At 43.3% G+C, this 27,926-nt stretch overlaps 1 protein-coding gene across 1 annotated transcript; it reads right to left on the bottom strand.

The window, feature by feature from the left end:
* Positions 1-2,155: 2,155 nt before the first annotated feature.
* On the bottom strand, positions 2,156-27,926 carry LOC142008310 (uncharacterized). The gene is made up of 5 exons (XM_074985492.1): positions 27,791-27,926; positions 6,378-7,658; positions 5,807-5,993; positions 5,472-5,704; positions 2,156-2,262 (listed from the first exon to the last, which is right to left on the bottom strand). Exons 1-5 carry the CDS (start codon positions 27,924-27,926, stop codon positions 2,156-2,158), a joined length of 1,944 nt encoding a protein of 647 aa, XP_074841593.1.

The following is a 27,926-nucleotide window of genomic DNA, read 5'->3' as shown; positions in this document are numbered from 1 at the left end:
TAGGTAGCACTGGGATATACTGAGTAACAACAAAGTGTTACATGACATGAGCATGCAAAGCATAAACCAAACCTATGTGATAGAGCACTGAATTCCCCTAAGAACTGATGCCTCTTTTGTCCTCAGCTGCGTCTACACGTGCACGCTACTTCGAAGTAGCGGCACCAACTTCGAAATAGCGCCCGTCGCGTCTACACGCGTCGGGCGCTATTTCGAAGTTAACTTCGACGTTAGGCGGCGAGACGTCGAAGTCGCTAACCTCATGAGGAGATAGGAATAGCGCCCTACTTCAACGTTCAACGTCGAAGTAGGGACCGTGTAGACGATCTGCGTCCCGCAATGTCGAAATTGCCGGGTCCTCCATGGCGGCCATCAGCTGGGGGGTTGAGAGATGCTCTCTCTCCAGCCCCTGCGGGGCTCTATGGTCACCGTGGGCAGCAGCCCTTAGCCCAGGGCTTCTGGCTGCTTCTGCGGCAGCTGGGGATCTATGCTGCAGGCACAGGGTCTGCAACCAGTTGTCAGCTCTGTGTATCTTGTGTTGTTTAGTGCAACTGTGTCTGGGAGGGGCCCTTTAAGGGAGCGGCTTGCTGTTGAGTCCGCCCTGTGACCCTGTCTGCAGCTGTGCCTGGCATCCCTATTTCGATGTGTGCTACTTTGACGTGTAGACGTTCCCTCGCTGCGCCTATTTTGATGTTGGGCTGAGCAACGTCGAAGTTGAACATCGACGTTGCTGGCCCTGGAGGACGTGTAGACGTTATTCATCGAAATAGACTATTTCGATGTCGCAACATCAAAATAAGCTATTTCGATGTTGGCTGCACGTGTAGACGTAGCCCTCATGTGACAAATACATGGGAGCTCTCTGTCTGAGCTAACAGCATTTGGAGAGCCACAGTGGGAAAAAAATGAGTAAGTTTTCACTCATGTCAGTGAGTGCTGAATTACTGTAGTATTGTGTATATTTCAAGTCCTCACATTTTGTAGCTGTGTAAAATAGACAGTGATGACATATTAACCTTCTAATGGGCCAACATTTTCAGCATACAGAGAAGTATCACTTTCTGCTACTGGGGCTACAAAACATTTCGTTTCTTAGAACACTGGTTCAGAAACAGCCCAGGGGCCAAATCTTATGTGCCTTTCTTACATGAGCAGTGCCAAAGATGTCAGCTGTACTACTTACGAAGAGCAGGCTTTGGCCTTTGCGACCTGTCCAGTGGCATGTTCTTCTACTTCCACTTCCTAGAAGGCAGATGTTCTGTTTCAGTTACCTCTTCTAGTAGTCATAGCAACAGTGGGAGCTTGAATTACTCTCATGAGGTGATTGCACCAAAATGGTTTTGAAATACAGTGGTTGGCCAGTGTAAGGGAGCTTGTGTGGCTACTGCCTAGTAATCTAATTGTCTTGGTCTTCAGAATTACTGACTCCTTCTCACACATCCTTTCTGTAAAAAAACCACCACCACAAGAATTTCTTAGACAAGAGCAATTATGGACAGAGGCACTGAAAAATTCAAGGAAACAGAATTTGTTTGTCCATTTCCCTATGTTAAAGTTAATTTGCGCTTTCATCACCATGGAGATGTAATCTTTCTTCCAGAAAGAAAATTCATAATTCCTAGTTCATGATGCTTCTCAGCTTCTTACCAATACCAGATGTTAACCCACCTGCATGTCCTTACTTACCAGAGCAAAGTTATCCCAATTCATATGTTTTTCTACTTTGTGCTTCTAGGACCTAATGTCTACAGCTCTGAAAACGTATTTCTTTCAGTGACCTTACTGATGACATAGTGACATGGAAAACTGGTTAATTTGAAAGGAGGTGTGAGCGAAGATTTGGAATTTCAGAGCAAATAAAAGAACAACAGCTGTTACTTCGAAGAGACAAGTCCCAATACTTCTTGATGCCAATAATGTTCCTCCAAATAGTTGTTCATCATTTACAACAAAATGAGTCTTTCTGTTCTGCACTAGAAATTAGTGCTGCAGTAATATTATAGCAGTCTGTCATAAAACAGCAGCAAAGGAAGGTAGATTGTTTTGTATTAAGAACAGGAATAATCCTGGAGTCAAGACCATGTTAGATAACAGACATTACACTATGATACAGTTGCTATACTTACACCTTTCAGTATGCTTAACCTGCAGTATTTCACAAAGTCCATCCAAAAGGTTTTTCTTCAAGTTTAATATTGATTTTAGGGAAGATGTTAGCAGTTTGTTTATAGATCAGTCCATGGAAGTTTTGTAGATCGGTCACTGGAAGCAAGTGCACCCAATAGACATTAATGATTAAATGCAGAAATATTTCTTAGAATGCCTGGGAACAGCTGAGTAGGAAGTATTTGCTTGGTGCTTGGGGGAAAAGTATTGCCAGTAGCAGTTACTTAAACTGGCACTGTAGTAATGAGAGAAGCGAGAATAAATCAGGATGGAAGGGCTACAAAATATTGGTCTTTGTAAAGAGTAAATTAATGCAACAAACTTATAGTGTAGTCTGGTTCTTGACAATTCCTGCAAGCCAGGCATCTATGCATATTTTTACACCTGACAACACATCTTGCCTTGCTCAATCTACAAGACTTCTATCATGGCTGCGTATGTGATACTGTTATTTGGTAAGAATGCCATTTCCAATGCAGGCAACGTCTACTAGCGTGTTCCTAGTTTCTGACTGCCAGAAGCTGAGAGTGAGTGGCAGGGGATGGATCACTTGAAGGTTGCCTGCTCTTTTCATTTCCCCTAAGGCATGTAGCATTGGCCACGGTAGGTTTTTAAAAAATAATTGGTGGTTTGTTTGTTTTTTCATATTGCACCTATCAAGATTATAGGTGCACTATAAACTTGAATGGGGGGCAGGAGAGGAGGAGGTAGAGTGGGAGAGAGAGAGAGAAGTAAGAGATGTGAGGAAGTTGATTTTCCAAAAATGGGATCCAGTGAAAAGCTTTGAAGATTTGTGTGTGATGGGATTCAAAAAAAATCACTTTTCTATAGTATTGGCGAACTGTACTTTCCTTAGTCTTTCCTCTTTGCTTAATTAAGCTTACTGCAGTACTTCCTGTCCTGGGAGGTACCTGCCATGGCAACATTACTTACTTTCAGCCAGGCACTTTTAATGACAACCTGGTAGAGGACTTCTAGAAATGACACATGCACACAAAATCACGTAGAGCTATGTAAGTTAGGTTTGGGGAGGCTACCAGGTAACTATGTTCATCACTGGTCATAGACCTCACTCAAGTAAAGGCAAGAACTACAGAATTCCCCAATGGGAGAGATAAAGGACTGAGACCAGACGCCTAAAGAGGTGTACAGTCTTCCCCCGCCTTATGAGAGTAATTCGTTCCTGAAAAACCCCTCTTAGGGCGAATTCTCATAAGTTGAAAATGTAATTTCCATTCATTTCAAAGGGGAAAAAAAGTTATGCGTTCCTGAGCACCAAAATTTACACCCATTTATGATAAAACAACACCAAATCCCATTAAATCTGGTGCAAGGGGGTGGGCAGGGCAGAGCAGGGCACGGGGAGGCAGCCCGGCCTGAGCGTAGCTCAGGCTAAGCGGGGAGTGGGCGCTGCCAGGGGCTGGCCGTGCAGGGAGCTAGGCATGCACAGGGGGCCCCCAGCTGGTGAGGGGCAAAGCCTTTCTCATGTGGGGCTGCGTGGTGGAGAGGCCCCACCAGTGGCAGCTGAGGCGGCAGCGGCAGGCGAGCCAGGCGCTAAATGGGAGGGAGCACCGCAGACAGCAAGCGGCGCCCGAGGCAGAGCTGCACAGGGTGGGCGGCAGCGGCACCCTAGCCCCCCCAAGGGTGAGTAGCAGCAGTGGGGCTGGGATGGGCTGCACACCCAGCATCCACGTCTCGCAGAATAGCGTGATCTACTGCCAGGACTTGGACGAGTCTACCTCCCTGCACCAGACTGCCACCCTCTCGCAGAGCGCCACCGCGCCCCTGCACGGCCTTTTCATCAAGACCAATGCAGCCAACTCCATCTCCTCGGTGCTTGCCTACCAGAGCCACCAGCCTCCAAACTGGTCCTCATAAATGTGAAGAAATGCCTCGTAAGCTGAAGTAGGGGTATTAAATGAAACTCCTTGTAAAGTCAAATTCTCATAACTCGAATGGGCATATCTCGGGGTATGACTATACTCAGAGAGACTTGGAAGGGGCCAGAATTATAGCTAGCCCTGCAACTGTGTCGGTCCGTCCTGGTTCTATGTGCTCATCCGGTGATTTATCTTAAACCATTTTTTCCCTTTCCTCCTTATATTCCCTAAATTCCCATTGATTTAACTCAGTATAATCATACAGTAAACAACCCACTAAATAGGTTAGCAGACAGCATCTATAAATGATTACAGTGCAGGTCCATGTCTACGATGGATCAAACTACTTGGGATAGCACATATACAATTAGATTTATGGTTTAGCCATGAGAACACTGGAGTATGTGAAAACACTGGGGAGCAATAGCAGATGGACTTCACATTTCAACCTGAAATAATAATCAGCCCCTCTACCCTCAATTTTTTATTTGGAGGGGAATGATCATTGTGTCAGTGCAAAAGAACATTTTGATGCAGATTAACTCTATGTTGAACAATGCAGATCACTATTAATTGCTATTAATTACTATGTTTGATTTGTTATACAATGTGAGATGTTTGTTTTGCCATTACATGCATTACATTACATACATGCATTACATTACATACATCTTACTTAGACTTAGACTTAGGTCTGCCTGTGCATCTGGGCACATTGGGCAACAAGTGCTCACCAGCGATTTCGGTCATCTGCAAATAATTCCGCCTCCTCCCATGATATATCAATGTTTAATAACTCTTCCTTAAATGTGGTGTGCCAGGTCTTGAGTGGTCTGCCTCTCTTCCTTCTTCCCTCTGCCGGTATTCATCTCATTGAAGTCTTTGGGTGCAGTTGATCTTGCAGACGCAGAATGTGTCCAGCAAACCGCACGCTGCGCTCTGTCACAATAGCCTGCAGTGCCCGTGACCCGCATCTTTTTAGTATCTCCTCATTGGTAACATGATCACGGTAGGTGACACCCAGGATCTTTCATAAGCAACGCTGGTGGAATACATTGAGCTTTCGTGCTACGCTTGACGTTATTTTCCACATTTCGCTAGCGTAAATGGCGACTGGCATGATGATGGTGTTATACAGTCGAATTTTTGTTGCAGTGTCGATTGTTGGTGCAGACCAAATTGGGCACCGTCTTTGGAACACGGCTGATGCCTTACCGATTCTGCAGTTAACATCTGCCTCGACACCTCCGTCATTAGACAGAGTGCTGACAAGATAGGTGAACCGCTGTACTTCTTCTATGGGTTGGCGTCCGACCACTAGTGGTGTGTTTGTCTGAGTGTTCCCAACCCACATCAACTTTGTTTTATCACTATTTATCCTCAGTCCAATTTTGCTGGCTTCTGCTTCCAAATTTGTCGTCATACCTTGCAAGCATTCACTCGTTTCTGCTAGCAGTGCAATATCGTCTACAAAATCCAGATCCGTGAGGCGACGCTGATCTTTCCATAAGATACCTAGATGTGCGTCGTTCATCGCCTTTCTCACAATGAAGTCCACCACCAGAAGGAACAAGAATGGAGACAGGATGCACCCTTGACGCACTCCGGAGTCTATGTTGAAGAAATCTGTCATCCCATTATCGGTCCTCACGCAGCAGCTAGAGTTTAGATAAAGATTTCGGAAGATGTTGATGTAGTGTTGTGGGATGCCATATGTTTACACTATGTTCCATAATGATTCTCTATGAATGCTGTCAAACGCCTTTTTAAAGTAGATGTAGTTAATTAACAGCGGCCGTTGGAACTCGATACTCTGTTCGATGATGTTGCGCAACATGAAGATCTGTTCACTATGATTGTCCGCAGTGAAATCCAGCTTGCTCTTCACGCAGTGTTTTATCCACCATGCTCTGCAACCTCCTGAGTAGGATGATGCAGAGACCTTACCTGGGACCAAAAGGAGCGTGCTACCTCTCCAATTGTTACAATCAATGACATTCCCCTTCTTTGGTAACATGACAATCATTCCCTTTCTCCACTTGCCTGGGACGCACTCTGTTCTCCAACATTCATTCGACAGCCCTGTCAGTTCCTGCACCATGGAGTTTCCACCATACTTCAATAGTTCAGCTGCAATTTGGTCTAGGCCAGCAGCCTTGTTCTTTAGCACCTTTATCGCTCTATGTGTTTCCTCAATCGTGATTATGTCTAGGTCTACTTCCAGCTTGTCAGGAAGATTGAAGTTACTGAAGTCGTAGGTTGCGGTTGGGTTCAGTTGATTCAGTGTTTCTTTGAAGTGTTCTACCCAGTGCACATCTTGCTCTTCTTTACTGAGTAAGATCTTCCCATTCTTGTCTTTGATGGAAGCGTTGCTATTGCTTTTTGCTCCTGTTAACTCCTGGACAATACGATATAGTGTCTTGGTGTCGCATTTCTTCGCTGCCTCTTGTGCTTCAGCACCTTTATGTTCTGCCAGTTCTTTCTTGTCAGTGCGACAGCTTTTCTTGACTCTAGGATCCAGCAACTGGTACTTCACCATAGCTTCCGCTTTCTCACCTGGCGACTTTGCCTGATCTCTTTGCCTCTTCGCAAACTTACGTTCATCAATCAACTGCCAGGTCCTGTCCTGTATCCAGCGTTCTTTTTGTGTGCCTCTCCTTCGACCAATCATCCCTTCTGCGATCTCAGTCACTGCTCTTTTGAACTGCATCCACTGGTCTTCGAGTGAAGTTTCACGTTGCATTTGTTGAAATCGGTTTCTAAGTTTAAGTTTGTACTGTTCAGCTATGGCTTGGTCTCTTAACTTTTCAACAGCATAGGGCCGAGCTGTTTGCCGTTCTTGTTTTCTTTTAAGGTGAAGACGGAGCAATGCCAGCAAAAGATGGTGGTCTGACCCAACATCAGCTCCACGGTATACTCTCACATCTAGTAGAGCTGGTCGCCATCGTTTGCTGATGCAGAAATAGTCTATTTCATTGTTAGTAATACCATCAGGAGACCGCCATGTTTTCTTGTGGATATTCTTGTGTGTGAAATAAGTGTTTCCAATGCACAAGTTGTTCATGCTACAGAATAGTAGTAAGCATTCTCCATTGTCGCTCGTTTGTGTTGATAATCTGTATGGGCCAATCACATGTTCCCATCCCTGTCTTCTGTTATCTATTTGTGCATTCATATCACCTATGAGTAACTTGATGTCATGATTGGGAAAATCACTGATGGTGTCTTGTAACAGATTGTAAAATGCGTCTTTTTCAGCTTCATCAGCATCCTTGGTTGGTGCATACACTTGGATAATTGTAGTTTTCGCATGCCTTGACTTGAATCTCACTGTGATAATACGTTCGTTCACTGGCTTCCATCCAACCAATGCTCGTGACGCTTCCTTACTTAATATCAGGCCTACGTTGTGTGTATACTGACTATTGTTCCCTGAATAAAGAATGGTTTTCCCATCACTAACTAGCCTATTACTTCCTGTCCATCTCATCTCACTAGTGCCTAAGATGTCCATTCCATAACTGTCAAATTCACAGAGTAATTGCGCTAGCTTTTCACATTGGTATAAGGTCCTTACATTCCATGTTCCAATTTTTGTTGTGGTTTTGGGCACTCAAAATCGAGCTCTGCATCGGGTACTGAACTTCCTTTTGCCTTTCATTCAGCACCGTCGTAAAAAAAGAGTCGATACCTTCGAGCAGAGTTAATTTTTGTTAATTTTGTTTGGTTGCACTTGTTGTGTCTGTAGCCATCGGTAGGTTTTACGGCATTGAGTTGCTAGCCCGACGCCCAACCTTCCTCCTTTTCATCCAGGCTTAGGACCGGCAATGGCGGAGTTATTACATACATACTTTACAATTAAAGATGTTTATTACATACATACTTTACAATTAAAGATTATACTGTGAATAGAAAACTTTTACACACTGTTTCAGAAAATATACAGACTAGGGCCGTGTCTACACTAGCCAAAAACTTCGAAATGGCCATGCAAATGGCCATTTCGAAGTTTATTAATGAAGCGCTGAAATACATATTCAGCACCTCATTAGCATGCGGGCAGCCGCGGCACTTCGAAATTGACGCGGCTCGCTGCCGCGCGGCTCGTCCAGACAGGGCTCCTTTTTGAAAGGACCCTGGCTACTTCGAAGTCCCCTTATTCCTATGAGCAGATAGGAATAAGGGGACTTCGAAGTAGCCGGGGTCCTTTCAAAAAGGAACCCCATCTGGATGAGCCGCGTGGCGGTGAGCCACATCAATTTCGAAGTGCCGCGGCCACCCGCATGCTAATGAGGCGCTGAATATGTATTTCAGTGCTTCATTAGTAAACTTTGAAATGGCCATTTGCATGGCCATTTCGAAGTTTTTGGCTAGTGTAGACATAGCCTAAGAAAGGAAACTGGCATACAACTAGCATTCTAAGACAATGAACATTTTATTACATTTCTGACCCTTTATGAAAAAAAGAAAACAAAAAAAAATAAGCTTTTAACCTTGGTTTTCTACCATTTTCTTTCTTACTTCATACCTTTTTCTCTTTGTTTCTATGCATCTTTGTGTCTTCTGAGACTTTATTATCTCCACATGATTGCTTTGCTCCACTTAATTTTATTGTTTTCTTAAAATTTTGCTTCTCAGCCTTTTTGCTAAGATCACAACCCCTTCATTTTTCCCTATTTACTCTCTTGGCACTAGAGATAAAAGTCCACATGACATTCCCTCCAAAATAAAGAAAAGCATAGAATTTACTACTGAACATCTAAATCTGGGTAGACTTCTGATTCCCTGTACATAAAGTTTTCACGTCTCAAACTGGGTATTAAAAAGATAATACTACTGACATTTCAAATGAAGGTTTCTGTCTGCTAGAGGAGACTGAGTTGGGTAACTGAATTACTTTGTTTTCCATTTTCAGTAGGGGTTTTTGCCAGCCTGATTTGGTTTCAAGTATTTTTGAGCACTGTTTCCCGTAATGACTGTTATTACATTTAATTTGTTCCCATATGTCAGAAACTGCTAACCAAGAGATCAAAAGTAAAAAGCTATTCTGTGCAACAAATTATTTAAATAGCTGAATGCTCCTTATGGTTCTGCCTCTACCGTACACATCTGAAGGACTCAGTATCCAATACAGGCAAGTGCCATCTCATTTATTATTTGGAATTCACTTCTGAGAACAAGTCAGCTCTTCAGATGGCAACTTTCCATAACTACATTCAGTTTTGGGTACTGCCATTATGTCTGCTTTTTGGTAAATGTTATTTGCAAATTTCATTTTCATTAAGGTTCTTTCATGCCATTTCCATTATCCATCCCAATGGAGAACCACTCCCTAGGAGCTTTGAAATACTAACAAACAAAAACTACAATAAATATAATACAGAGACGTGGATTTTTAGTCTCTCTCACCAGTCGAGGAAATTATTTGATAACTGATCCAAAGCCCATCAAAGCTGAATGGAGGAAACTTCTGTCGACTTCAACGAGTTTTAAATCAGTTTCTTGGAAATTTGTTTCCATATTCTTTGTACTGATAGTGGGTTTGTGAGGTTCAGGCTGTGGGGGTGTTTTATTGTGGTGCAGTTTCAAGCTGTGGCTGTGTCCCAAGTTCTAAGACCCTCCTACATTGCAAGGTCCTCGGTCCCAGGCTGCATCCCAAGCCTGAAAGTACACAGTGCTGTTAAACAGCCCTTTAGCAAGAGTCTGCTGGAGTGAGTCAGCCGGGGGCATTTAACTGCAGTTTTGACAAACTTATTGTGTCCTAGCTCCCCTGGAGGGGCCTGTGGTTGGCTGTCCTCTCACACTTCTATTAACTGTTCCAGGTGAACTGCCCATCACAGACCCTAACACTAATGACACTTAACGAAGCAGATCCTCAGTGACATAAACAATCATTATTGTCAATGAAGAAATGCAAATTTACGCTTGCTGAGGAGCTGTACCCATACATGTCCTTTCCTGATATGAGAGTAAACCACACAGCCTTGACAGTGTCAGACATGTGGGCCCATATTAAGCTGACAAGGAGTTGCACCCAGTTACACCAGAAGCCACACCCTGATCTCACTTAGACCAATAGACACTTGTAATAACTGCACCAATAGACACTTGTAATAACTGAGTTCAGAGTAGTTGCTTCAGATTTACCTCAATGTAATATAGCAGATTTTGGCCTCAGGTCTGAGTCTTCATTATAGTGCTGTGACCATAATAAATTACTGAAGCTATAACGATAACAGATGCCTAAGCATATTTAAACTAATATATTTTATGACGCTGTTTTCTTTCAAAAACGAATAATTTGAAACCCCCTGGAAATGTTCATTTAATCTGGCAAAAGCTAAGCTGTAACATTTAGTTCCAGTCAGCATGCAGCGACTGATAGGTCAGTTCCACCCAAAGCAGAAGCATGTCAAGCCTCTTATAATTTGGCCATAGGTTTCAGAGGCCATCTGCAAATCGTTGTGTGAATCAGAAAAGTACAAATTCACAACAGCTACACTCTCTCAAGTTGTGTTTGATATTTCCTGTTTTTGAGGTTTCCTTGGTGTCTAACACATAGGCTGCTGAGCACCAGATGCACCAAATGACTCAGACCCTTTGATCAAGTATCTTGTCATGATTAACCAATGTCTGTATAATTGGAGAGGGAGGGGCAATACTTTATTTTAAATTTTTAAATATAAATATTCCTAGAGCTTTCTATGAAATAGGAGCCACGGACTTGCTGCAATAAAATTTGTCCATCACATTAGTTTTCTATATCTAGGGATATTCTGCTAGAACAGCTAGACCTCTTCCTCCTAGTTATACTAAATCTTATTAGAATGGCTCTTAGCATTGGATTATTCTGAGCCTGAAATATTGTCAGTGATAGATTGGTGATTTGTGACCTATGTGGGTCTGCTGTTGAGGCTCTCTATTTTGGTGGGGTGAGGAAATGGAGAGCTTGTATTTGTTTTTGTCTTGGATCACTTCATTTATATGTTGGGGCTCTTCTCTGAAAAGGGAACGGAAAAAAAGGTAAGTGAGATAACGGTGCCATAATAATTTAATCTTGCTTCTGGGATAAACTATTCCGTTTTTCATTAACTGAAAGCTTTCTGTATAGAGTGTTCTGAAAACAGGTAGATAATGTTTGCTGCTTACAGCTATAGTTAGTCTGTTAATGATTTTTCCGTATGTCTCAGAATGTCCTGAACATTTAAGCGGTAACAGATCTTTCAATATATATGTGTCACAATTTTCCCCCTGAATAACTCAAATTAAATTTCACTGGATAAATCAGACATGACTATACCAGATTGTGGAGGGAATTTGTCTGTCTAAAACAGCATGAATTCATACGAGAGTAAAGACAGCCAGCTTCCCAAGTGGCATTTTTAAGTTCCTTAAACCAACTTAATCTAATACATTTACTGCTAGATGCTTTTATAAACTTAATGACTTTTTATTGTGACTACTCAGTATGCAATTTTCCAGTGGTTAAAGCTTGGATAAATTGACCTTTTTTTCAGATCAGAGAAAACATTGTTCCTCAGTGAAGAGCGCATGCCTGCCAAATATCTAGATTTAGATATATCTAAAGTTTAAAAAAAATTGCAAAGGAATAAAGTGCATTTTTCACTTGCTTGAAAAGACTCCTCAGCCTTTAAAAATACAGAAGTATAGTACTACACAGAACAAGCATTAGCCCCAAATGTGAATGCTTCAGCAAGGTAGGAAAACAGGGCATTATAATGGAAACCATTTTGCACTGCTGTGTGTGTTGTTGAACAACCGCCATAAGGGACACATGCTGGAAAGATGGGTTTGAACCACTAAATCTGAAATGCATCTCCACACTTTCAAAGCCTTCAGGTAGGTATTCAAATACAGGATGTGGCTTTCAGCCTTATGATAGTTACATGGCAATTCCCTCTCAAGTGCACCCTTCCAGAGAGGGTTGGCTTCCTTCACCTCTATTAAGGTGACCAACCATTCTTGGATTGGATCTTTGGGTGGCTTCTCCTGTATTTCCCAACCACGTTACCACAACATACCCATCTGTGTTTGGCACCTCTAATCTCTTTTTCCTTTGTGGGGGGATGAGGAGAAAGGATGCTGTCAGCAGCAGGTGGTTTAAAGTGACTCAAACAGTTTCTTCTAAACCAAACTTTAGTAGAGAAAAAGATAAAACAACAGATGTGTATGCATTTATTGCATCTTACCTAACTTTAACCTTTCCTTGCAAGCTTTGGTAAATTCTACGCAACAGAACTGTAACAACAAAGGTAATTCCTTTGTACCTTGCTGGGAGAGACAAACTGTCCCTACAGTTTCCTCTTAGTGTCTTTCTGCATCTCTCCTGGAGCAGTTGCTGACAACCTCCTCATCCACCCCTTCCTCTCTTTGGCTACATTTACACTACAGAGATCTTTCAAAAGAAGCTCTTCCGGAAGATCTCTTCTGAAAGAGCTTCTTTTGAAAGACTGCAGGCCAAGGATCGAAAAATCAGGCCCCACAAGGACTGCACTTTTGAAAAAAAAAAAAAAAAAGACCTGCAGAACATCTACACATGTTCTCTTTTGAAAGATGCTTTTAAAAGGAGGCACTCTTCCTGACACGGGAAAGGAAGAGTACTTTTGAAACGAGCACCACGTTCTTTTGATTTACTTTCAAAAGAACACTTTTTGTGTGTAGACGCTTTCAAAAGAGCTCCCTTCTTTTAAAAACTCTTCTGAAAGAACTTACTAGTGTAGACGTAGCCTTTGATCCCAGGGAAAAATAGATTTTGCCATCCTGGTTGCACACGAATGTGGGCAATGTCTCATTAATAGCTTCCTTCATTGTTCCCTTAAGGACTGTTTGTATTCTCTCTGTCACTCTGTCATTTTTTCATTTCCTCTTTATTTCTCTTAACAGCCTCCTTTGACAATCAAGCTAGCATTGAGAACATAAACTGAACTACAAGAGGATGTTTATAAAAATAATACAGCTATTTCTCTCACAGTTAGTCTTATTGCCTGAATTCTCAACATTCACCTTCACCCTTACAAAAGGAACTGAGTGGGTCACCTAGGGAGGTTCTGGCATCTGCTTCCTGGATATACTATCTGCTATTATGTCCACTCATCACAGATGACACCTCTCAAGGCTGCCTCCCCACTCTGACGTTCCAAGTACAGAAAGTGAGGAACCACAACAACCTTAAAAATACATTGCTTCTATAGGCTCTGCTTAAAAAAGGCTCCCCAAGGTCACAGATCCCCTGACCTTGGGAGAAAGCTGCCCCCAGCCGAGTAAGAAAACCCCTCTTTGGAACCCAGGAAGAGACACTTGGGATGTCTCCCTGTGGGGTAACCCCAAGCTCTTAACCCTCCTTTAGGAGAGAGTTTGAAAACAAAGAGGAAGAAATTAAGATGTAACCTGACAGCTGACCTTTCAGTCCAAGGCATGAATATACACAGAACCTTCTCTAGGACACAGGAATCAAATTATTTCCTTAAAAATGTAATTTATTCACAAAGGCCATTTCTACACAGGCCACTTCCTTCAGAAGTGGCATGCTAATACACAGAGCAGAAAATGCTAATGAGGCATGGATGCAAATTCCCCTGCCTCATTAGCATAACATCACATGATTTGGAGTCCGGAAGATCGTTCTTCCTGACTCCAAAATGCTGTGTAGAAGCGTGGCCCCGGGTGGGGGGTGGAGCGGGGGGGCTTCCGGAGGCCCCTTCTTCCCCAAAATTTTCAGGAAGAAGGGGCCTCCGGAAGAAGGACTTCCTTCTGGAAGCCCTGCCCCCAGGGCTGCGCATCTACATGGCGTTTTGGAGTCCAGAAGAACGGTCTTCCGGACTCCAAATCATGTGACGTTATGCTAATGAGGCACAGGGAATTTCCATCCGCACCTCATTAGCATCTTTTGCTCTGTGTATTAGCATGCCACTTCCGAAGGAAGTGGCCTGTGTAGAAACGGACAAAATGAGAGATGGAAAAATAACAACAAAGTAACTAAACATACTTAGTTGCTTGATGTAATAAAACAACTCAAGACATTATGGTTGCAGCACAGGAAATTACTTCCCTGGGATTCAGCTTACAAGTTATAGAGTACAGGGGAAAGAATCAACCATCAACCGGAGAAACTCCCCACTAAGTCCCAAAATAAAAATAACCTGATCATGTCTAACTAAACATTTCCTTTCTACTCACATATCCATGCTCTGATTATGATGTAGCCAGGAGAGTTACTGGATTCATTCCAGCTGTTAAGGATCATTAATTTCTGCCTGCCTCCTCTGCATCTGCCACACAGACAAAGACCCTTCACACTGTAATCATCCTCAGTTCCAAATAATTTCTCTTCTTCCCATTGGCTTACCTGGCTGCCCCCAAGAGAAGGAGGCCTCTAAGGGTTAACCCTTTTCCTGCATTCATTCATGACACACACCTCTTCTGGGAATCCTTGGGATTAGCTCTGCCAGAGTGTGCTCTTCCTCCAAGGTTGTCTTTTCCATCCAATCTCACTCTACTGCCCCACTCAATCCCAGCTTCTTCTGTGTGGTTTAGGCCTCTGGCCAGGTCACTGAAGTCCTCCCCTTCCAGAGCATTCAGTCATTATAAACCTGCTTGCTGGCCGGCATCTCCAATGCCTGTGCCACTCCCAAACCATTAAGATTGCCAAGCATCCAGTTTTCAATTGGAATACCTGGTTGAATGAAAGGGGACCCTGGTGACTTCAGTCAGCACAGAGGACCAGTCCAATGTTGGCTGCAGCAGCTGGCTCTGCAAGGCTCCTGGAAGCGGTTGGCATGTACCTCTGGTTCCTAGGCACAAGGGCAGCCATGGAGGCTCCATGAGCTGCCCACTCCCATGGCACAGGCACCACCCCAAGCTCTGGCACTGCAGCTTCCACTGGACGGGGTCAGTGCGTGGAGCTCCCTGGCCACATGCATGCCTAGGAGCCAAAGGGGTATGTCAGTCACTTCAGGGAGCTACCTGAGGTTAGTGCTGCCTGGAGTCAACACCCCTCATATCTCAATTCCCTGCCTCAGCTCTGAAGCCTTCAGCCTCAGGCTGAAGCCCCCTTCTTTGTCCCAAACCCCCTCATCCCCAATACCATCCCAGAACACACATCCCCAGCTGGAGCCCTCACCCCTCCTTATCCTTTGCACCTTTGCTGAAGCCTGGAGCCCCTCTTACACCCTGAGGCCCTCACTTCTGGCCCCATCAATGAGGTCTTACCTGCAGCCCAGAGTCCATACCCCTCCTGCACCCCAATCTTCTGCTCCATCCTGGAGCCAGCTCCCACACTCTGAACCCCTCAATCCCACCTCACAGCCCAAGGCCCCTTCCTGTACTCCAAACACCTCATACCTGGCCCTCTCCTTGGCCCCATCTCAGAGCCCGCAATCACCCAGTCAGAGCCCTCCCTCCCTCTCACACCCAATCTGCTCCACCCCTGTGAAAATGAGCAAGTGAGTGAAGTTGGTGGGAGATGGGGAAAGGAATGACACAGGAAGAGGGGACAGAGGAATTCAGCCCAGGGCCCTCATAACAACCTGCCATGGTGCAGCCTACCCCTTGCCACTGTTTTCCTGAGCTTCTTCCTACATACCCGGCTTCTTCACCCTGATTTCTGGGTTCGCCTCCCTCCACTCAGCGTGTGACTGACATATTTCCCTGCAGCCTGAAAGGTAAAACCAGGAACTCAAAAAGTCCTAATGGGGCAGTAAATGCCAGTTTAGCTTGAGCCTCCAAAGATGCCTGCCAACTGACAGCCTTTTGTGAGGTGAATCATGGTAAGATTTTGTGAACACTCCACTTTGTCTAGTACTTCATCTGCTTTAGGCATGTGGTAGGCATGACATGCTGATGACAATGAGCTTCTGTAATCCATATGGAATCTGGTAAACCTAACCTTCTTGGGTGCCTCCATCGCAGGGGACGTTCAACCACTGTTGGATAGAAGAAATATTCACAAACCCAGCACACCCTTGATTTTTTACCTCCGGGTTTTGTGCTATTTGAAGATCTTTGTGCATTTAGAAAACTGATCCCTCCCTTTCATTAGGGCCAAATCAAAGAAATGCAGGATTCCACTATGATGAATATGATTCACATCCTGGGTTTTGATCATCTTAGATAATTTTAGACAATTTTTCAAGATTTGTTTTTCTTTATGAACATCTGTTTCACAGACTCAATTTTTAGAATTAGTTGTGGAGTTTAGGGATTTCCACAGCAAATGAAATCTTTTCTTCTGCAAGCATTACATTAATCATGCAGTCTACAGACAAGTGAGCTTGCATGTCTGTGAATGAGAGTAGAGTATGGCCATTAATATTTCAATAATTTAAAAAAATATTCATTAACATATGAGAATTCTCTCAGTGCTCCCAGGCCAATTATATTTTGAAGAGTAGACAAAAGTTTAGCACAGTTTCATTGGGTCCCTTATAATTTCAGGATCTGGAATCTAGTTGAAAATGTTTGTCCTTGTTTTTTAAACCCTTGAACTTGCTTAAGTGAATTTCTAGTATCTTTGTTTTCTGCATCCATCTTTCCCTTTCCACATGTGCTCTTGCCATAATATTACCACTGGTGGTATGAGGCCTGATCTGTAGTTTCTTTTGCTCAAACTTTTGCTTTACTATATTTTGCAAGCTCACCAGCTTCCCATCTAATTTAAAGTATCAAATGGAAAACATATTTACACCTTTGTCTAGCCTTTTCCCTTCAATTCCTATGACTATTACATATTGTCTTACTCTGTATCTGTATCATCTAAGTTTATTTAATGTTAATAACATTTTGGATAAAACTAATCTCATGCAATTAAAGATGCATCATATTTGTAGCAAGTGACGAGTAAAGGAGAAAAAATATAAATGAACATCCCTAATATAAACTTCAAAAGAAGGAATTCTAGTCACCAGAAATAGCTCTGTTTTGTAAACTTTCTTGAGTATCACTTTGAGGATTATGTTTCCAGTAAAAATTACATAGCCAAGATTTGGTTTGGTGACCTGCTAACAATATATATGGAGATCAAATGGTTGAATTATGACAATGATCGTCAGATAACTGTAGATGGTTCCCAACAATGAAGCAGTGTCTCCGTTCTGAAAAAAGATCTGTTCAGCTGGCCAGAAAAGTAGGAAAGTAGCTTAAAAGTTGATACATTGATGTTTGGGAGAAGCTAGATCAAAATCCTCTCCTCTGAGAAGATGACTGATTAGATGAAAGCCAGGTCTACATTAGATCTTAAAGTCATTTGTAGATACACAATTCCAGCTACGGTAATTGCATAGCTGGAATCAACTTATCTACAATTGACTTATCTAGCTGTCCTCATTTTCTCCTGTTGACCTCCCTTACTCCTCATGATATTGAGGAGTATAAGGATCAACCCCTGGCAGTTTCATTTTGCACATCCCTATTAAGCATGCAAAATTGAACTCCCAAAGATCAGATTTGACCAGGTCATTCTTCCAGGCAGTCAAGCCATACTCAAGAACTCTCTAATCAGGAGCAGGGAAAAAAAGGCATTTTCTTGCAAGAGGCCTCATAAGGTGCTGACATAGGAGAAAAAAGCTTTCCTAGGATGAATGGTAAAGCAAAAGTTTTCCTCTAAGCAAAGACTAATGTCTTAAATTACAACATCAGGTCGTATTTTCACTCATACAGGCCTAGGGAATGGTGAGACAGAAGGGCCAGATTCAATGGTGGTTTATGATGTCTGTGGAAAACATTGCTTCTAAGATTGTTTATGATGTCTGGAGATAATACTGGTCCTAGCATATTTTTTCTTAAAATAACTTCTTTTAACAGAAAGATATCTTAGAGAAAAAGTAAATTCAGCACTCAGGCATTTTTAATCTTCTTCTAGCGGACATGCTACTCCTTTTGGAATTCTACTTAAAAGCCTATCTGTAAAATCTATTCTTCTCCATATTTCAATATGGCTGCTTTTATAGCTATGTGATACCATAACTTATGACCATAGATTAATGAGTAGATTAAAAGTCTGTTGTAACCTGATGGAATAAAGCTAATCCAAATCAATTACACACCATGATTTTATGACAGCCAGTTATTTAAAAACACAAGAATCATTAAGTGGAAACATAGAAGTGGAAGCATTTTCTGAGCTGAGGGGTTGTCACGGCATCTAACACCTGATATGGTTACTCAGAATAGCAGGTCCAGTGCAATCACACATTTTATTTTACTTTCTAAAGGAACTGTGGCTGAAGTAGTCCATCAATTAAATTCATTCTGAAAAAAAATGACAGATGTGGCAGTTTTACAACAGAGGTGCCTTGTTTCACTGAGTGACACTAATTATAGATAAGAGTTTTATAAACACACCTCTCTGTTCTCAGGACACTGAACAACATACAGTGAAAATGGCAGAGCAAAAATGATGTCTATAAATAAATAGAAAATCACTATACTTAGCTAATTGAACACAGATATAAAAATAAATCAGGAATATAAGCTCATTTTTTATACTAAGTGTAATTTTCTACTCTTTTGACAATGCTAAAAGTGACCGGTTCCATTGGAGTTCTTCCATTTGTGGTATTCCAAAGCCTGGTGTACATACTAACATGAGCTCTTTTAATTAGATTCGTTTCCTAAAAGTGATTTGGTTATTTTGGTGCAAGTCTATGTATGGACACTCTTCTTTTAGAAAAGATGTGGCAAAGCACCTTTAACCACTTTTAAGCTGAAATAAGTGTCCACACATAGATTTGCACCCCAATACATAGATTAGGCACTAGAAAACTAACTTGGTTAGATCAGTGTAGGTATTATGGAGACTAGGCCTGTGGCTCTCAACCTCTTCAGACTTCTGTACTCCTTTCAGGAGTCTGATTTGTCCTGAATACACACACAAAAGTTTCACTTCACTTAAAAATCTACTTGCTTACAAAATCAAACATAAAAATAGAGAAGTGTCCTCACACACTGTTACTGAAAAATTGCTTACTTTCTTATTTTTACCCTATCGCAAAATAAATTAATTGGAATAAAAATATCGTACTTCCATTTCAGTATGTAGTATATAGAACAGCATAAAAATGTCATTGTCAGTACAAACTAAAATGTCATACAATTTGGCTCGTGTGTAGTTGCTTCTGAAATTATGATGTGTAGGAAGAAGACTTCCCTCTTCTCTCTGTCTGTCTTTCTCTTCTCTTTCTGTATCAGATCTATTGAGTGGCTACTCATCAGTTTTGAACAAGAGCTGTAGCCTGCAAACAAGAAGAACCTAATGCTTACTTCCAAGGGTTATGCAGAAGAGGTCTGAGACAATCTGGCAACTCAGTGTTTCCCTGACCATTAGTATGCAGTTTCACTAATATGCATACAGTGTGGCACAGAGCATTGGTTACTAAAGTGACCCCAATCAGCTGTGGGGGCGGGGTGCTTCCTCTAGGGGAACTCACTGCAGGGGACTCCTTAGTATTAGAGGAAACATAGGAAGAGATGAGACCAGTTCTATACAAAGCTGGTACAGCAAGTACAAGGGGACAAGTCTGGGCTAATTGTTTTTTGGAAACACAAGGCTATGCCAAGTTTCTCTGTTTCTTAAACTGAGGAAGTACAAAGTTTAATGTCTTTAAAATTACACTATTTTATTTGAAGAGGAGCAGTATTATTAAAACAATATGCCCTAGTTATTTCTTATATAATATAAGATTTGGGATATTGACAATTCTTTTTAATTACCTTTCAAACACTGATAATCTTACATGTTCTATTAAGGGCTTTCTCAAAACTCTGTGGTGTTACTTGTGGAAACATATTGACTAGCTGACCTGAGTTCTTATCTGAAGAGATGAACCGTGTTTAAGGTTAACCAAGAGACAGGATAGGGCATGCATTGTTTTCTACAACTGCATGCTTTTAGTGTGAGCCAGGAGGTCAAAGGATAAGTGTATTTAATTATCTGAGAAGCACAATTGCAGGTCAACATATTCCAGAACACTTTATTGGAATCAGAAAATCAGTTTGTGCTATTTTGGAGTGTGGGGGAAACAGAGAAGAAGATTGATAAAGTAAAATTATTTCAGAATCTATATTGCCACAAGCTTGCTGCACACAGCTTTAATATTCACACAGCTTTAATAACCCATGATTAACCAGTTAAGTTATCCAATTTCCAAATAAATTTTTACAACATTTAGGTTTTTTGGTTCTCTAATATGTGAGTACAGCACTCTAAAGAAATTGTAAATGAACTTCACTATGAGATAAGGTAAAACAAGGCACTTAGCTTGACAAAGACCTAAACAACTGAAACACTGCCAGCCCAGGCAGCTTGCAAAAAATGTTGTTTCTTTGATCTTTGTTACACAGAAGTAAACATGAAGTTCCATGTCCCTTTTCTATAATATTAAGAAGTTTATTTTAAACTCCAGTTTGCCCTGGAGTTGTAGAGACCCTTAAACCCATGCCATTTAGAAATATGACTGTTTACTTTGATTTACCTCTGTAAATGAAAGCCACAAATAAAAACATCAAGGGGGAAATTCATTAGAATAGAATAAGTGCACAATAACCCTTATATAAAAAGGGATGGTTTAAAGAAATGCTAAATACTTTAACCTCATTCTATAGCTTTTGATTCATTATGTCTAGAATGGTCATAACTTAAAATGCTCTATATATTTCAGTTACTATTTTTAGACAGAAAACACCTCCCCCCAGTTTTTTCAAACCTTATTTTATTGAACTTGTCTTTGAGTTTTTGGAAAAGTCATTCTATCATGTCTAGAAACAATTTTTACTGAGAACAGGTATCTGGGGAAAAAAAGCAAACAACTATTCGTTCCTTCTCTGGTGCATCATTTCAAAACTCTTTAGACCAATATAATTAATTCTTGAATATAAAAATCCTCAAAATGGAACAATATGAGTTCACAGTTATGAGCTGTGAGGTGTTATTTTATCTTAACTGCTTTTTCTACACCTGCATCATCTATTCAGACAAAAAAAGCAGCCCTGTAGCACTTTAAAGACTAACAATTTATTAAGTGATGAGCTTTCATGGGACAGACCCACTTCTTCAGATCTGGAATCTATGCATATCAAGTGACTGAATTCTGCAACAAGCTCATCAGGTTGAAAAACTTCTGAAAATCTGATGAGGTGGGTCTTACCCGCAAAAGCTCAGTACCTAATAAATAAATTTGTTAGTCTTTAAGGTGCTACAGGACTGCTTGGTTTCTACTCAGTGTTTAATATACAGTTTTAAATTAGTGCACCAGTAAAACAAATTATTAAAGCATTGTGTCAGCTGCACTAAGTACATTTGGGATGATCTGAGTGAATTACCTTAGACTGATGCTGGTAGAAAGGAGATTGAGGGAGAGGGCATTCTCAGTGGAGGGCTGAGGGATGCAGAACTTGTTACTACTGGAGATGAAGCAGAGCCACAATCAGATGTAACCTGTATCCTCAGAGTGGTGAAGTGCACCTGTTCAAGAAGACTTTTACCAAATAGCTGAGTGATAAATCAACCTGACTATGCAGCATTCACTGAGGAAGACTGAGGAGAAGGTTGTCCTTTTAGGATGATCTGTCAAATGTTTGTGAAACCACAAAACTCCCCAGTGGTGAGCACAATAAAATTTGTGTCTAATTGCAATTTATGAAAGAAAAAGTAAACATTTTATAACCTGAAATTTTCTATGTTGCAGTAGTTTTGTCTTACATAAAAGTTACTTAATAAAGAATATTTTTTGAATTTTTTTGAAGTAAAGATAGAAGGTCAAATCCTCAGCTGATATAAATTGTCTTGGCCCCCTCATTATCAATAGAGCTACACTGACCTACGCTACCTAAAAAGTCATTAATATTACCCTTTTAAAAATACCTTAGATAAACAATTTAACATTATTTCTGTCAAAGACATTCATATTGTCAACATGGTCTACAATGAAATAAGCAGTTAATCTCAATGCACCACAAAAAAGAAAACAAGAATCCATCTGAAACACTGTTTGCCATAGGCAGGGAACTTATTCTGGGAAACTTGAAATAAAAGAAGGTATGTATTTAGCTCTGAAGGTGACAGGAGATGTGGTCAAGGGCTGACAGACCATTGCTAAATCTGATCCTGTGTATTGTATACGAGCGTCTTAGGAAACATACAGTACACTGTACCTGAAGGTCACAGCTGCTGAGGCAGGTCATGATAATAAGATGTTTCTCAAATATCTGTCAAAACAAGAAGCAGTCAAGTAGCATTTTAAAGACTAGCAAAATAATTTATTAGGTGAGCTTTCGTGGGACAGACCCACTTCTTCAGACTTTGGTACCAAAGTCTGAAGAAGTGGGTCTGTCCCACGAAAGCTCACCTAATAAATTATTTTGCTAGTCTTTAAAGTGCTACTTGACTCTTTTTGTTTTGACAGTATATAGACTAGCACGGCTCTCTCTCTGTTACTACTCAAATATCTGATGAAGATCATGGGTTAAATACCTGCCCACTGAAATCAATAGAACTCAGGAGTTTAAATTATATTTGGTACCTGCCAGAGGACAGAGATGTACATGAAGCACTGCGGTTTTGGTGGATAGGGTGAAACTTTTCATGTGAATTCTAGATATTCTTGTGCAACTTAGAAATTGACTCACTTGTGCTTGTAATGTCACGACCACTAAACAATAGTGATCTCATTTAAAGATTTAAAAACATAGAGTAGCAAAAATATATATTGAATACTGCCATTAACTTAAATAAAATAAAAAAACCATAGAAATATTGGTTATCTAGGAATAATTTTATAATGAGCCCAATTATAGGAAAGTTGTGGAAGGTCTAAAGAATAAAAAATATTCTTTGGCAATGTAATTAAGTTTTATCTTTTGTCTAATATTGTCTGTGAATTTCTCTTGCTAAAATGTGGAACACAAAAGATTGTTAGGTGTTGAGTTTTACTGTAGAGGGTGCTATTGTTAATGACAACCATGCTGAGAAGTATAAAGTATAGACAAAAAAGAAGAGGTAGAACTATTTATACGTGCTCTTTTCCTTAATAAACATGGCTCAGCTGTTTTTTGTCTGAAGAGTGCTTATGATTTTTTTTCCAAAGACTTGTTTTTCTGGACTGTACTAATAGAATGCTTTATGTCCTGCCTTTGTACTGTATTTTATGACCATTGTAACGTGCTGAAAGATTTGTTCATCACTGAGAGTCCAATTACTCTGATTAATCTGGAATTCTTATTACAACAATGATTCAGTAAGAGTCAGTGACACGGTAAGCTATTTTATGTCAAATGGATTTTTTAAAAAAGTATTAATTTTATATTAAAATACAGGGCACAGCAGATTGTTATGGAATATTATGGATGAATGAACAATTTATTTCTTTATTTTTAGCATTTTGCTTTTTAATATTTAATATTTAGTTTTTTTGCTCTCTGTCATTGGTAGCATTGATGCAGAAGCGTGACAACAGGTTTGCTTGTTGCTTTTATTCTCTTCAGAAAGTACATTTTTTATTCTTTGTGTCTTATTGGCATCCCAGACAAAAAAGTCATACTTTATTACCTTGGATGGCTGCATCTACACTAGCAAGTTCTTTCAAAAGATTTTTCAAAAGAAGGAGGCTCTTTTCAATCTTGCGGAGAGGATAGAAGTGTTCTTTCTGAAGTAAATCAAAAGAATGCAGAAGCATTCAAAAACACTTTTCTGTTCCCATTTCAGGCAGAAAGCCTTCTTTCGAAAGCTTCTTTAGAAAGAAAATGTGTGTAGATGCTTTTCAGGGCCGTTCTTTTGAAAGAGCCGTCCTCATGACAGCTGATTTTTTTTTTGATCCCTGGCCCATTCTTTTGAAAGTGTAGGGGCTGTGTGGATGCTCTCTTTTGAAAGAGCAGCTCACTCTCTTTTGAGTGTGGATGGACTCCTTTGAAAAAAGATCTTTTGAAAGATCTCTGTAGTGCAGACGTAGCCAATATGTCTATACAGCAGCCTTATACCAAAATAAGCTATTCCAGAATAGCTATTCCAAAATACAGTAAACTTTCAAAATGCACAATTTCGAGTTGTGCTTAACTCGCATTAACATGAGTTAAGTGCAACTCAAAATCCCCCTCTCCTCCCCGCAACCCTGGCTCAACCTCCCTGTCCCTGCATGGCCCCAGTTCAACTCCTCCACCTTGCACGACCCCAGTTCAACCCCCACTGCCTCAGTTCACACTCTCCATGGCCCAGCTCACTGCCCCGCAAGTGGTGCTGGCTCACTCCGCCTCCCCCAGCCTGGCTTACTACCTGAGCATGGCTCTGGCTTACCACTCCCGTGCATGGCTCTGGCTCAACTTCCCTGCACCAGTTCAACCCCCCGTGCATGGCTCTGGCTCACCATGCCCACCCCAGTTCAACCCCCTTCTCCCCCTGTGACTGGCTTCAGCTCATCTCCACCCCTCTGCAGCGCTAATCCACCCATGGCTTAACACCTCTGCCCTGCTCCCATGGCCTGAACCCACCACCAGGCTTAACCCCCCCAACTGGTCCCACAACCCGAGGACTTACGTTTGAAAAGGAGCACCAGGTGCTCCTCCTGCTTCCCCAGCTTCAGAACGTGCGTTCCACCAGGAAAAGAGACACCTCCCCCAACTTACATGAAATTTGAGTTATACAAGGGTGCATGGGAATCTAACCCTCCCATAACTCAAGGGACTACTGTAGCTTATTTTGAAATAGCACAGTTGCACACAAACTTGCATTATGAAATAGCACTTAGTTATTTCAAAATACATTGTCCACATACATAGGCTGCATCTACACTACCGCATGCTTTTGAATGGTGATCTTCCAGAAGACATCTTTTGAAAGAGATCAGGTTTTGAAAGCATGTGCATACACCCAAATGTGGACCAATCTTCCGATCTATTCTGTCAAAAGATCGAGGTGCTCTTTTGAAAGAGCGTCCACATAGCAATGGTTGCCCTTTTTAAAGAACGAGCCAGGAAATGCCGCAGACAGGGTCTCATGGCAGACAAGCCCTTTTGGGCTCTACAGCCAGCTCTTGAGCCAGGATGTTCTCTCAAACACCCCACCCAGCACACGCTGAGGGTTCCTTGGCAAGACACAGCACCACAGACCCTGTGCCGAGAGCTAAGCCAGGATCCTGCAGACCCCCATGGATCTACTTCAGTTTCCTGATGGGGATGCCACCGAAGACCTGGTCAGACTGCTGGCCATGATTGTCCTCGCTGTCCTCTACCTCTTCCTGCAGCTGACCTCTCCTGCCCCAGTCCTGCAGGCCCTTGCCACGGAGTACTTTCTGTGCCTCATTCCCCATGTCACTTACACATGTGGTGCTACCCACAAGTGCCAAGTGGTGGGGCTGGGTGGTGCTGCTTGAGTGGGACGATGAGTGATGGCTCCAGAACTGGTGGGTGAGGAAGGAGACATTCCTGGAGCTATGCCTCTGGCTGAGCCCCACCCTTCAGCACCAAGACAAGCGGATGCAGCATGCGCTCCCTCTGGAAAAAAGGGTTGTGATCACCATATGGAAGCTGGCCATCCCAGACAGCCACCACTCAGTTGGCCACCAGTTCAGGGTGGGCAAGGCCACCACTGGGGCCATCCTTCTGGAGGTAAGCGATGCTCAGCTCACATACCCACTATGGGGGGATTGGGGAACAGGGGCTCCCAGGTGAGGGGAACTGTCGGGGACTGGGGGCAGGGCCCTGGAGGGGTCAGAGGAGGGGGAGGGGCCTGGGGGGCAGGGGCTGGGGATATGGGCCTCCATGACACACACTCTCAGTGTGCACACCCTCCACTCCATGCAGATCAGCCAGGCAATCAATGACATCCTCCTGCAGAAGTTCGTTCAAGTCAGGGACATTCAAAGCCACTATCAAGGGATTTGTGGCCTGGGTTTCCCCAACTGCTTTGTGGTCCAGGATGGGATCCATATCCCCATCTGGGTCCCAGAACACCGTGTGGGGGCAATATATCAATAGAAAGGGGTAACACTCCATGGTACTCCAGGCCCTCATGGATGCCAAGGTCCAGTTCATGGATGTCTGCATGGGCTGATCTGAGTGAGCCCACAAAGCCCGGGTTTTCCAGAACACCTGGCACAGCTGCATGATGCAGGAGGGGACCTATATCCCCCTGCAGGAGCTCCCCATCAGGGACATCACCCTGCCTCCCTTCATTGTGGCCAATGCTGCCTACCCACTAAACCCATGGCTCATGCGGCCCTACATGGGACAAACTGATCCCACCCAGGAGCAGTTAGATGGGTGCCTGAACTGGGCCTGGAGCCCATGGTTGGAGGTCAGCCTCCGGAACTTCTCTGTGGTGGTGCAGGCATGCTGCTCTCTCCACAAAATTGTGGAGAATAAACAAGAGCAATTCATAAAGCGATGGGCCGCTGAGGCCAATTACACGAGGATGGGGTGCAGGTCAGGGAGGCCTTTGGTGACCTTCACCAGGGGGCCTCGATGACCCTCTGCCAGGCACTCTCCATCATGACTCCCCCACACATGCCCCACTTCTGACCCACACACACAACCCTCACAACTGCCCTGCCCACCCTTCGCTCCCCCACCTATCACATGGGAGTTGTTGTAAATAAACTTGTTAATGCTCATTACATAATGTCTTTGACTAACTACATGAAGGAGGGGGCGATATACAGGGGTGAGTGGGGGGAACTATGCATAGTGCAGGGGTGGGGGCAGGGAGGTGGGGGTGGAAGGGGAGGTGGGGGCCCTCATTCTTCCAGAGGGGTGGGGGGCTGTGACCCACATGCACTGCAGAAGCCCCTACACTGGCCCAGGTCCAGAGTCCCTGGCAGGGTTGGGACAGGGCTGGGACTATGGGGAGGTAGCAGCATGGTGGGGGTACTGCAGCCACAGGCTCAGTGGGAGGGATGGGGGGCCGGGGGGAGTCAGACTGGTGTGGCCTGCATTGGCCATGAGCACCTGAGCCAGTTCCAGCAGGGCAGCTGGGCGGAGGTAAGGTGGAATCAAGGAAGTGAGGTCAGAGGCTGCAGGAGGTGATGGCAGGTGACGGGGGTAGTGGCAGGATAGGTGATGGGGGATGCTGCAGGGGGCAGGGGGCAGCAGGGATAATGGCAGGTGGCAGGGGTGGGTGCTCAATGTCACCCCAGGCCTTCTGCCACCACCCTATATCTGCCTCCTCCAGTTCCAGCCACCACCGGAGCATTGTGGTCTGCTCCTGGATGGCTGTGGTCTGTGAGGTGGCCTCCTCCTCCTTGTGGTGGCAGCAGTGTGGCCTCTGGGTACAGGCCCTCCTGGACTTCAGGGGTTGCAGTGCCCTGGCTCCCTTGGCACTTGGTTGGGGGCTCCCCTGCCACTGGACAGGGCTTGCCTGGCCCTTAGATGGTGGTGTTGTGGAGACAGAAGGGGAGAGGGGGCAACCCATCAGCCCTGTGACCTGGCCCCAGGGGCCGTGACCCCGGCCCCCTGTGGCCAGTCTCCCCCCTGTAGCCTGGAGGCCCTGGGGGATCCCTGCACGGGTGGGTCACATGCCAGGTGTGGTCTGTGCCCTCCCCTGACTCCCATCTCTGGGCTCCTGGGTTGTGGCACTGTCCCAGGAGGGGGTGCTGACTGGCATGCATGGGCCACTCTGTGGCTGGGGGCTGCAGCTGGCCAGGATGTGTCAGGACGGGGCTGGTGTCCATGTGGCCAGCCCACTGCTGGCTGTGCTGGGGCGGCCCCACCCCCAGCCCAGGGTGTCTGAATTTCCAGTTACCTACCTGAGAGTCCCTCAAAAATGTTGGGGGTGGCCTGTATGGAGGGGGCCTGGCTTGAGGAGCCAAAGGGTATGTCTATCACCAGGGTCCCCTGCTCATCTGAGGATGTCTCCGGCTCCTGGGCCTGTGTCCTGGTCAT

The sequence above is a fragment of the Carettochelys insculpta genome, chromosome 2 (genome assembly GCF_033958435.1).
Source record: "Carettochelys insculpta isolate YL-2023 chromosome 2, ASM3395843v1, whole genome shotgun sequence".
Lineage (NCBI taxonomy): Eukaryota > Metazoa > Chordata > Testudines > Carettochelyidae > Carettochelys > Carettochelys insculpta.
The sequence above is the reverse complement of the archived record's forward strand: the minus strand, read 5'-3'. Positions and strand labels throughout refer to the sequence as shown.

Excerpts from the sequence above, each read along its gene's own strand:
- LOC142008310 (XM_074985492.1), bottom strand. The coding sequence starts at position 27,926 with ATGACCAGGACACAGGCCCAGGAGCCGGAGACATCCTCAGATGAGCAG. Across the intron at positions 5,705-5,806 it reads TACATCTACTTTAAAAAGGC|CTGCTGCGTGAGGACCGATA; the intron begins GTTTGACAGCAT and ends TCTAAACTCTAG. Across the intron at positions 2,263-5,471 it reads AACGAGTGAATGCTTGCAAG|TGACCGATCTACAAAACTTC; the intron begins GTATGACGACAA and ends ACTTGCTTCCAG.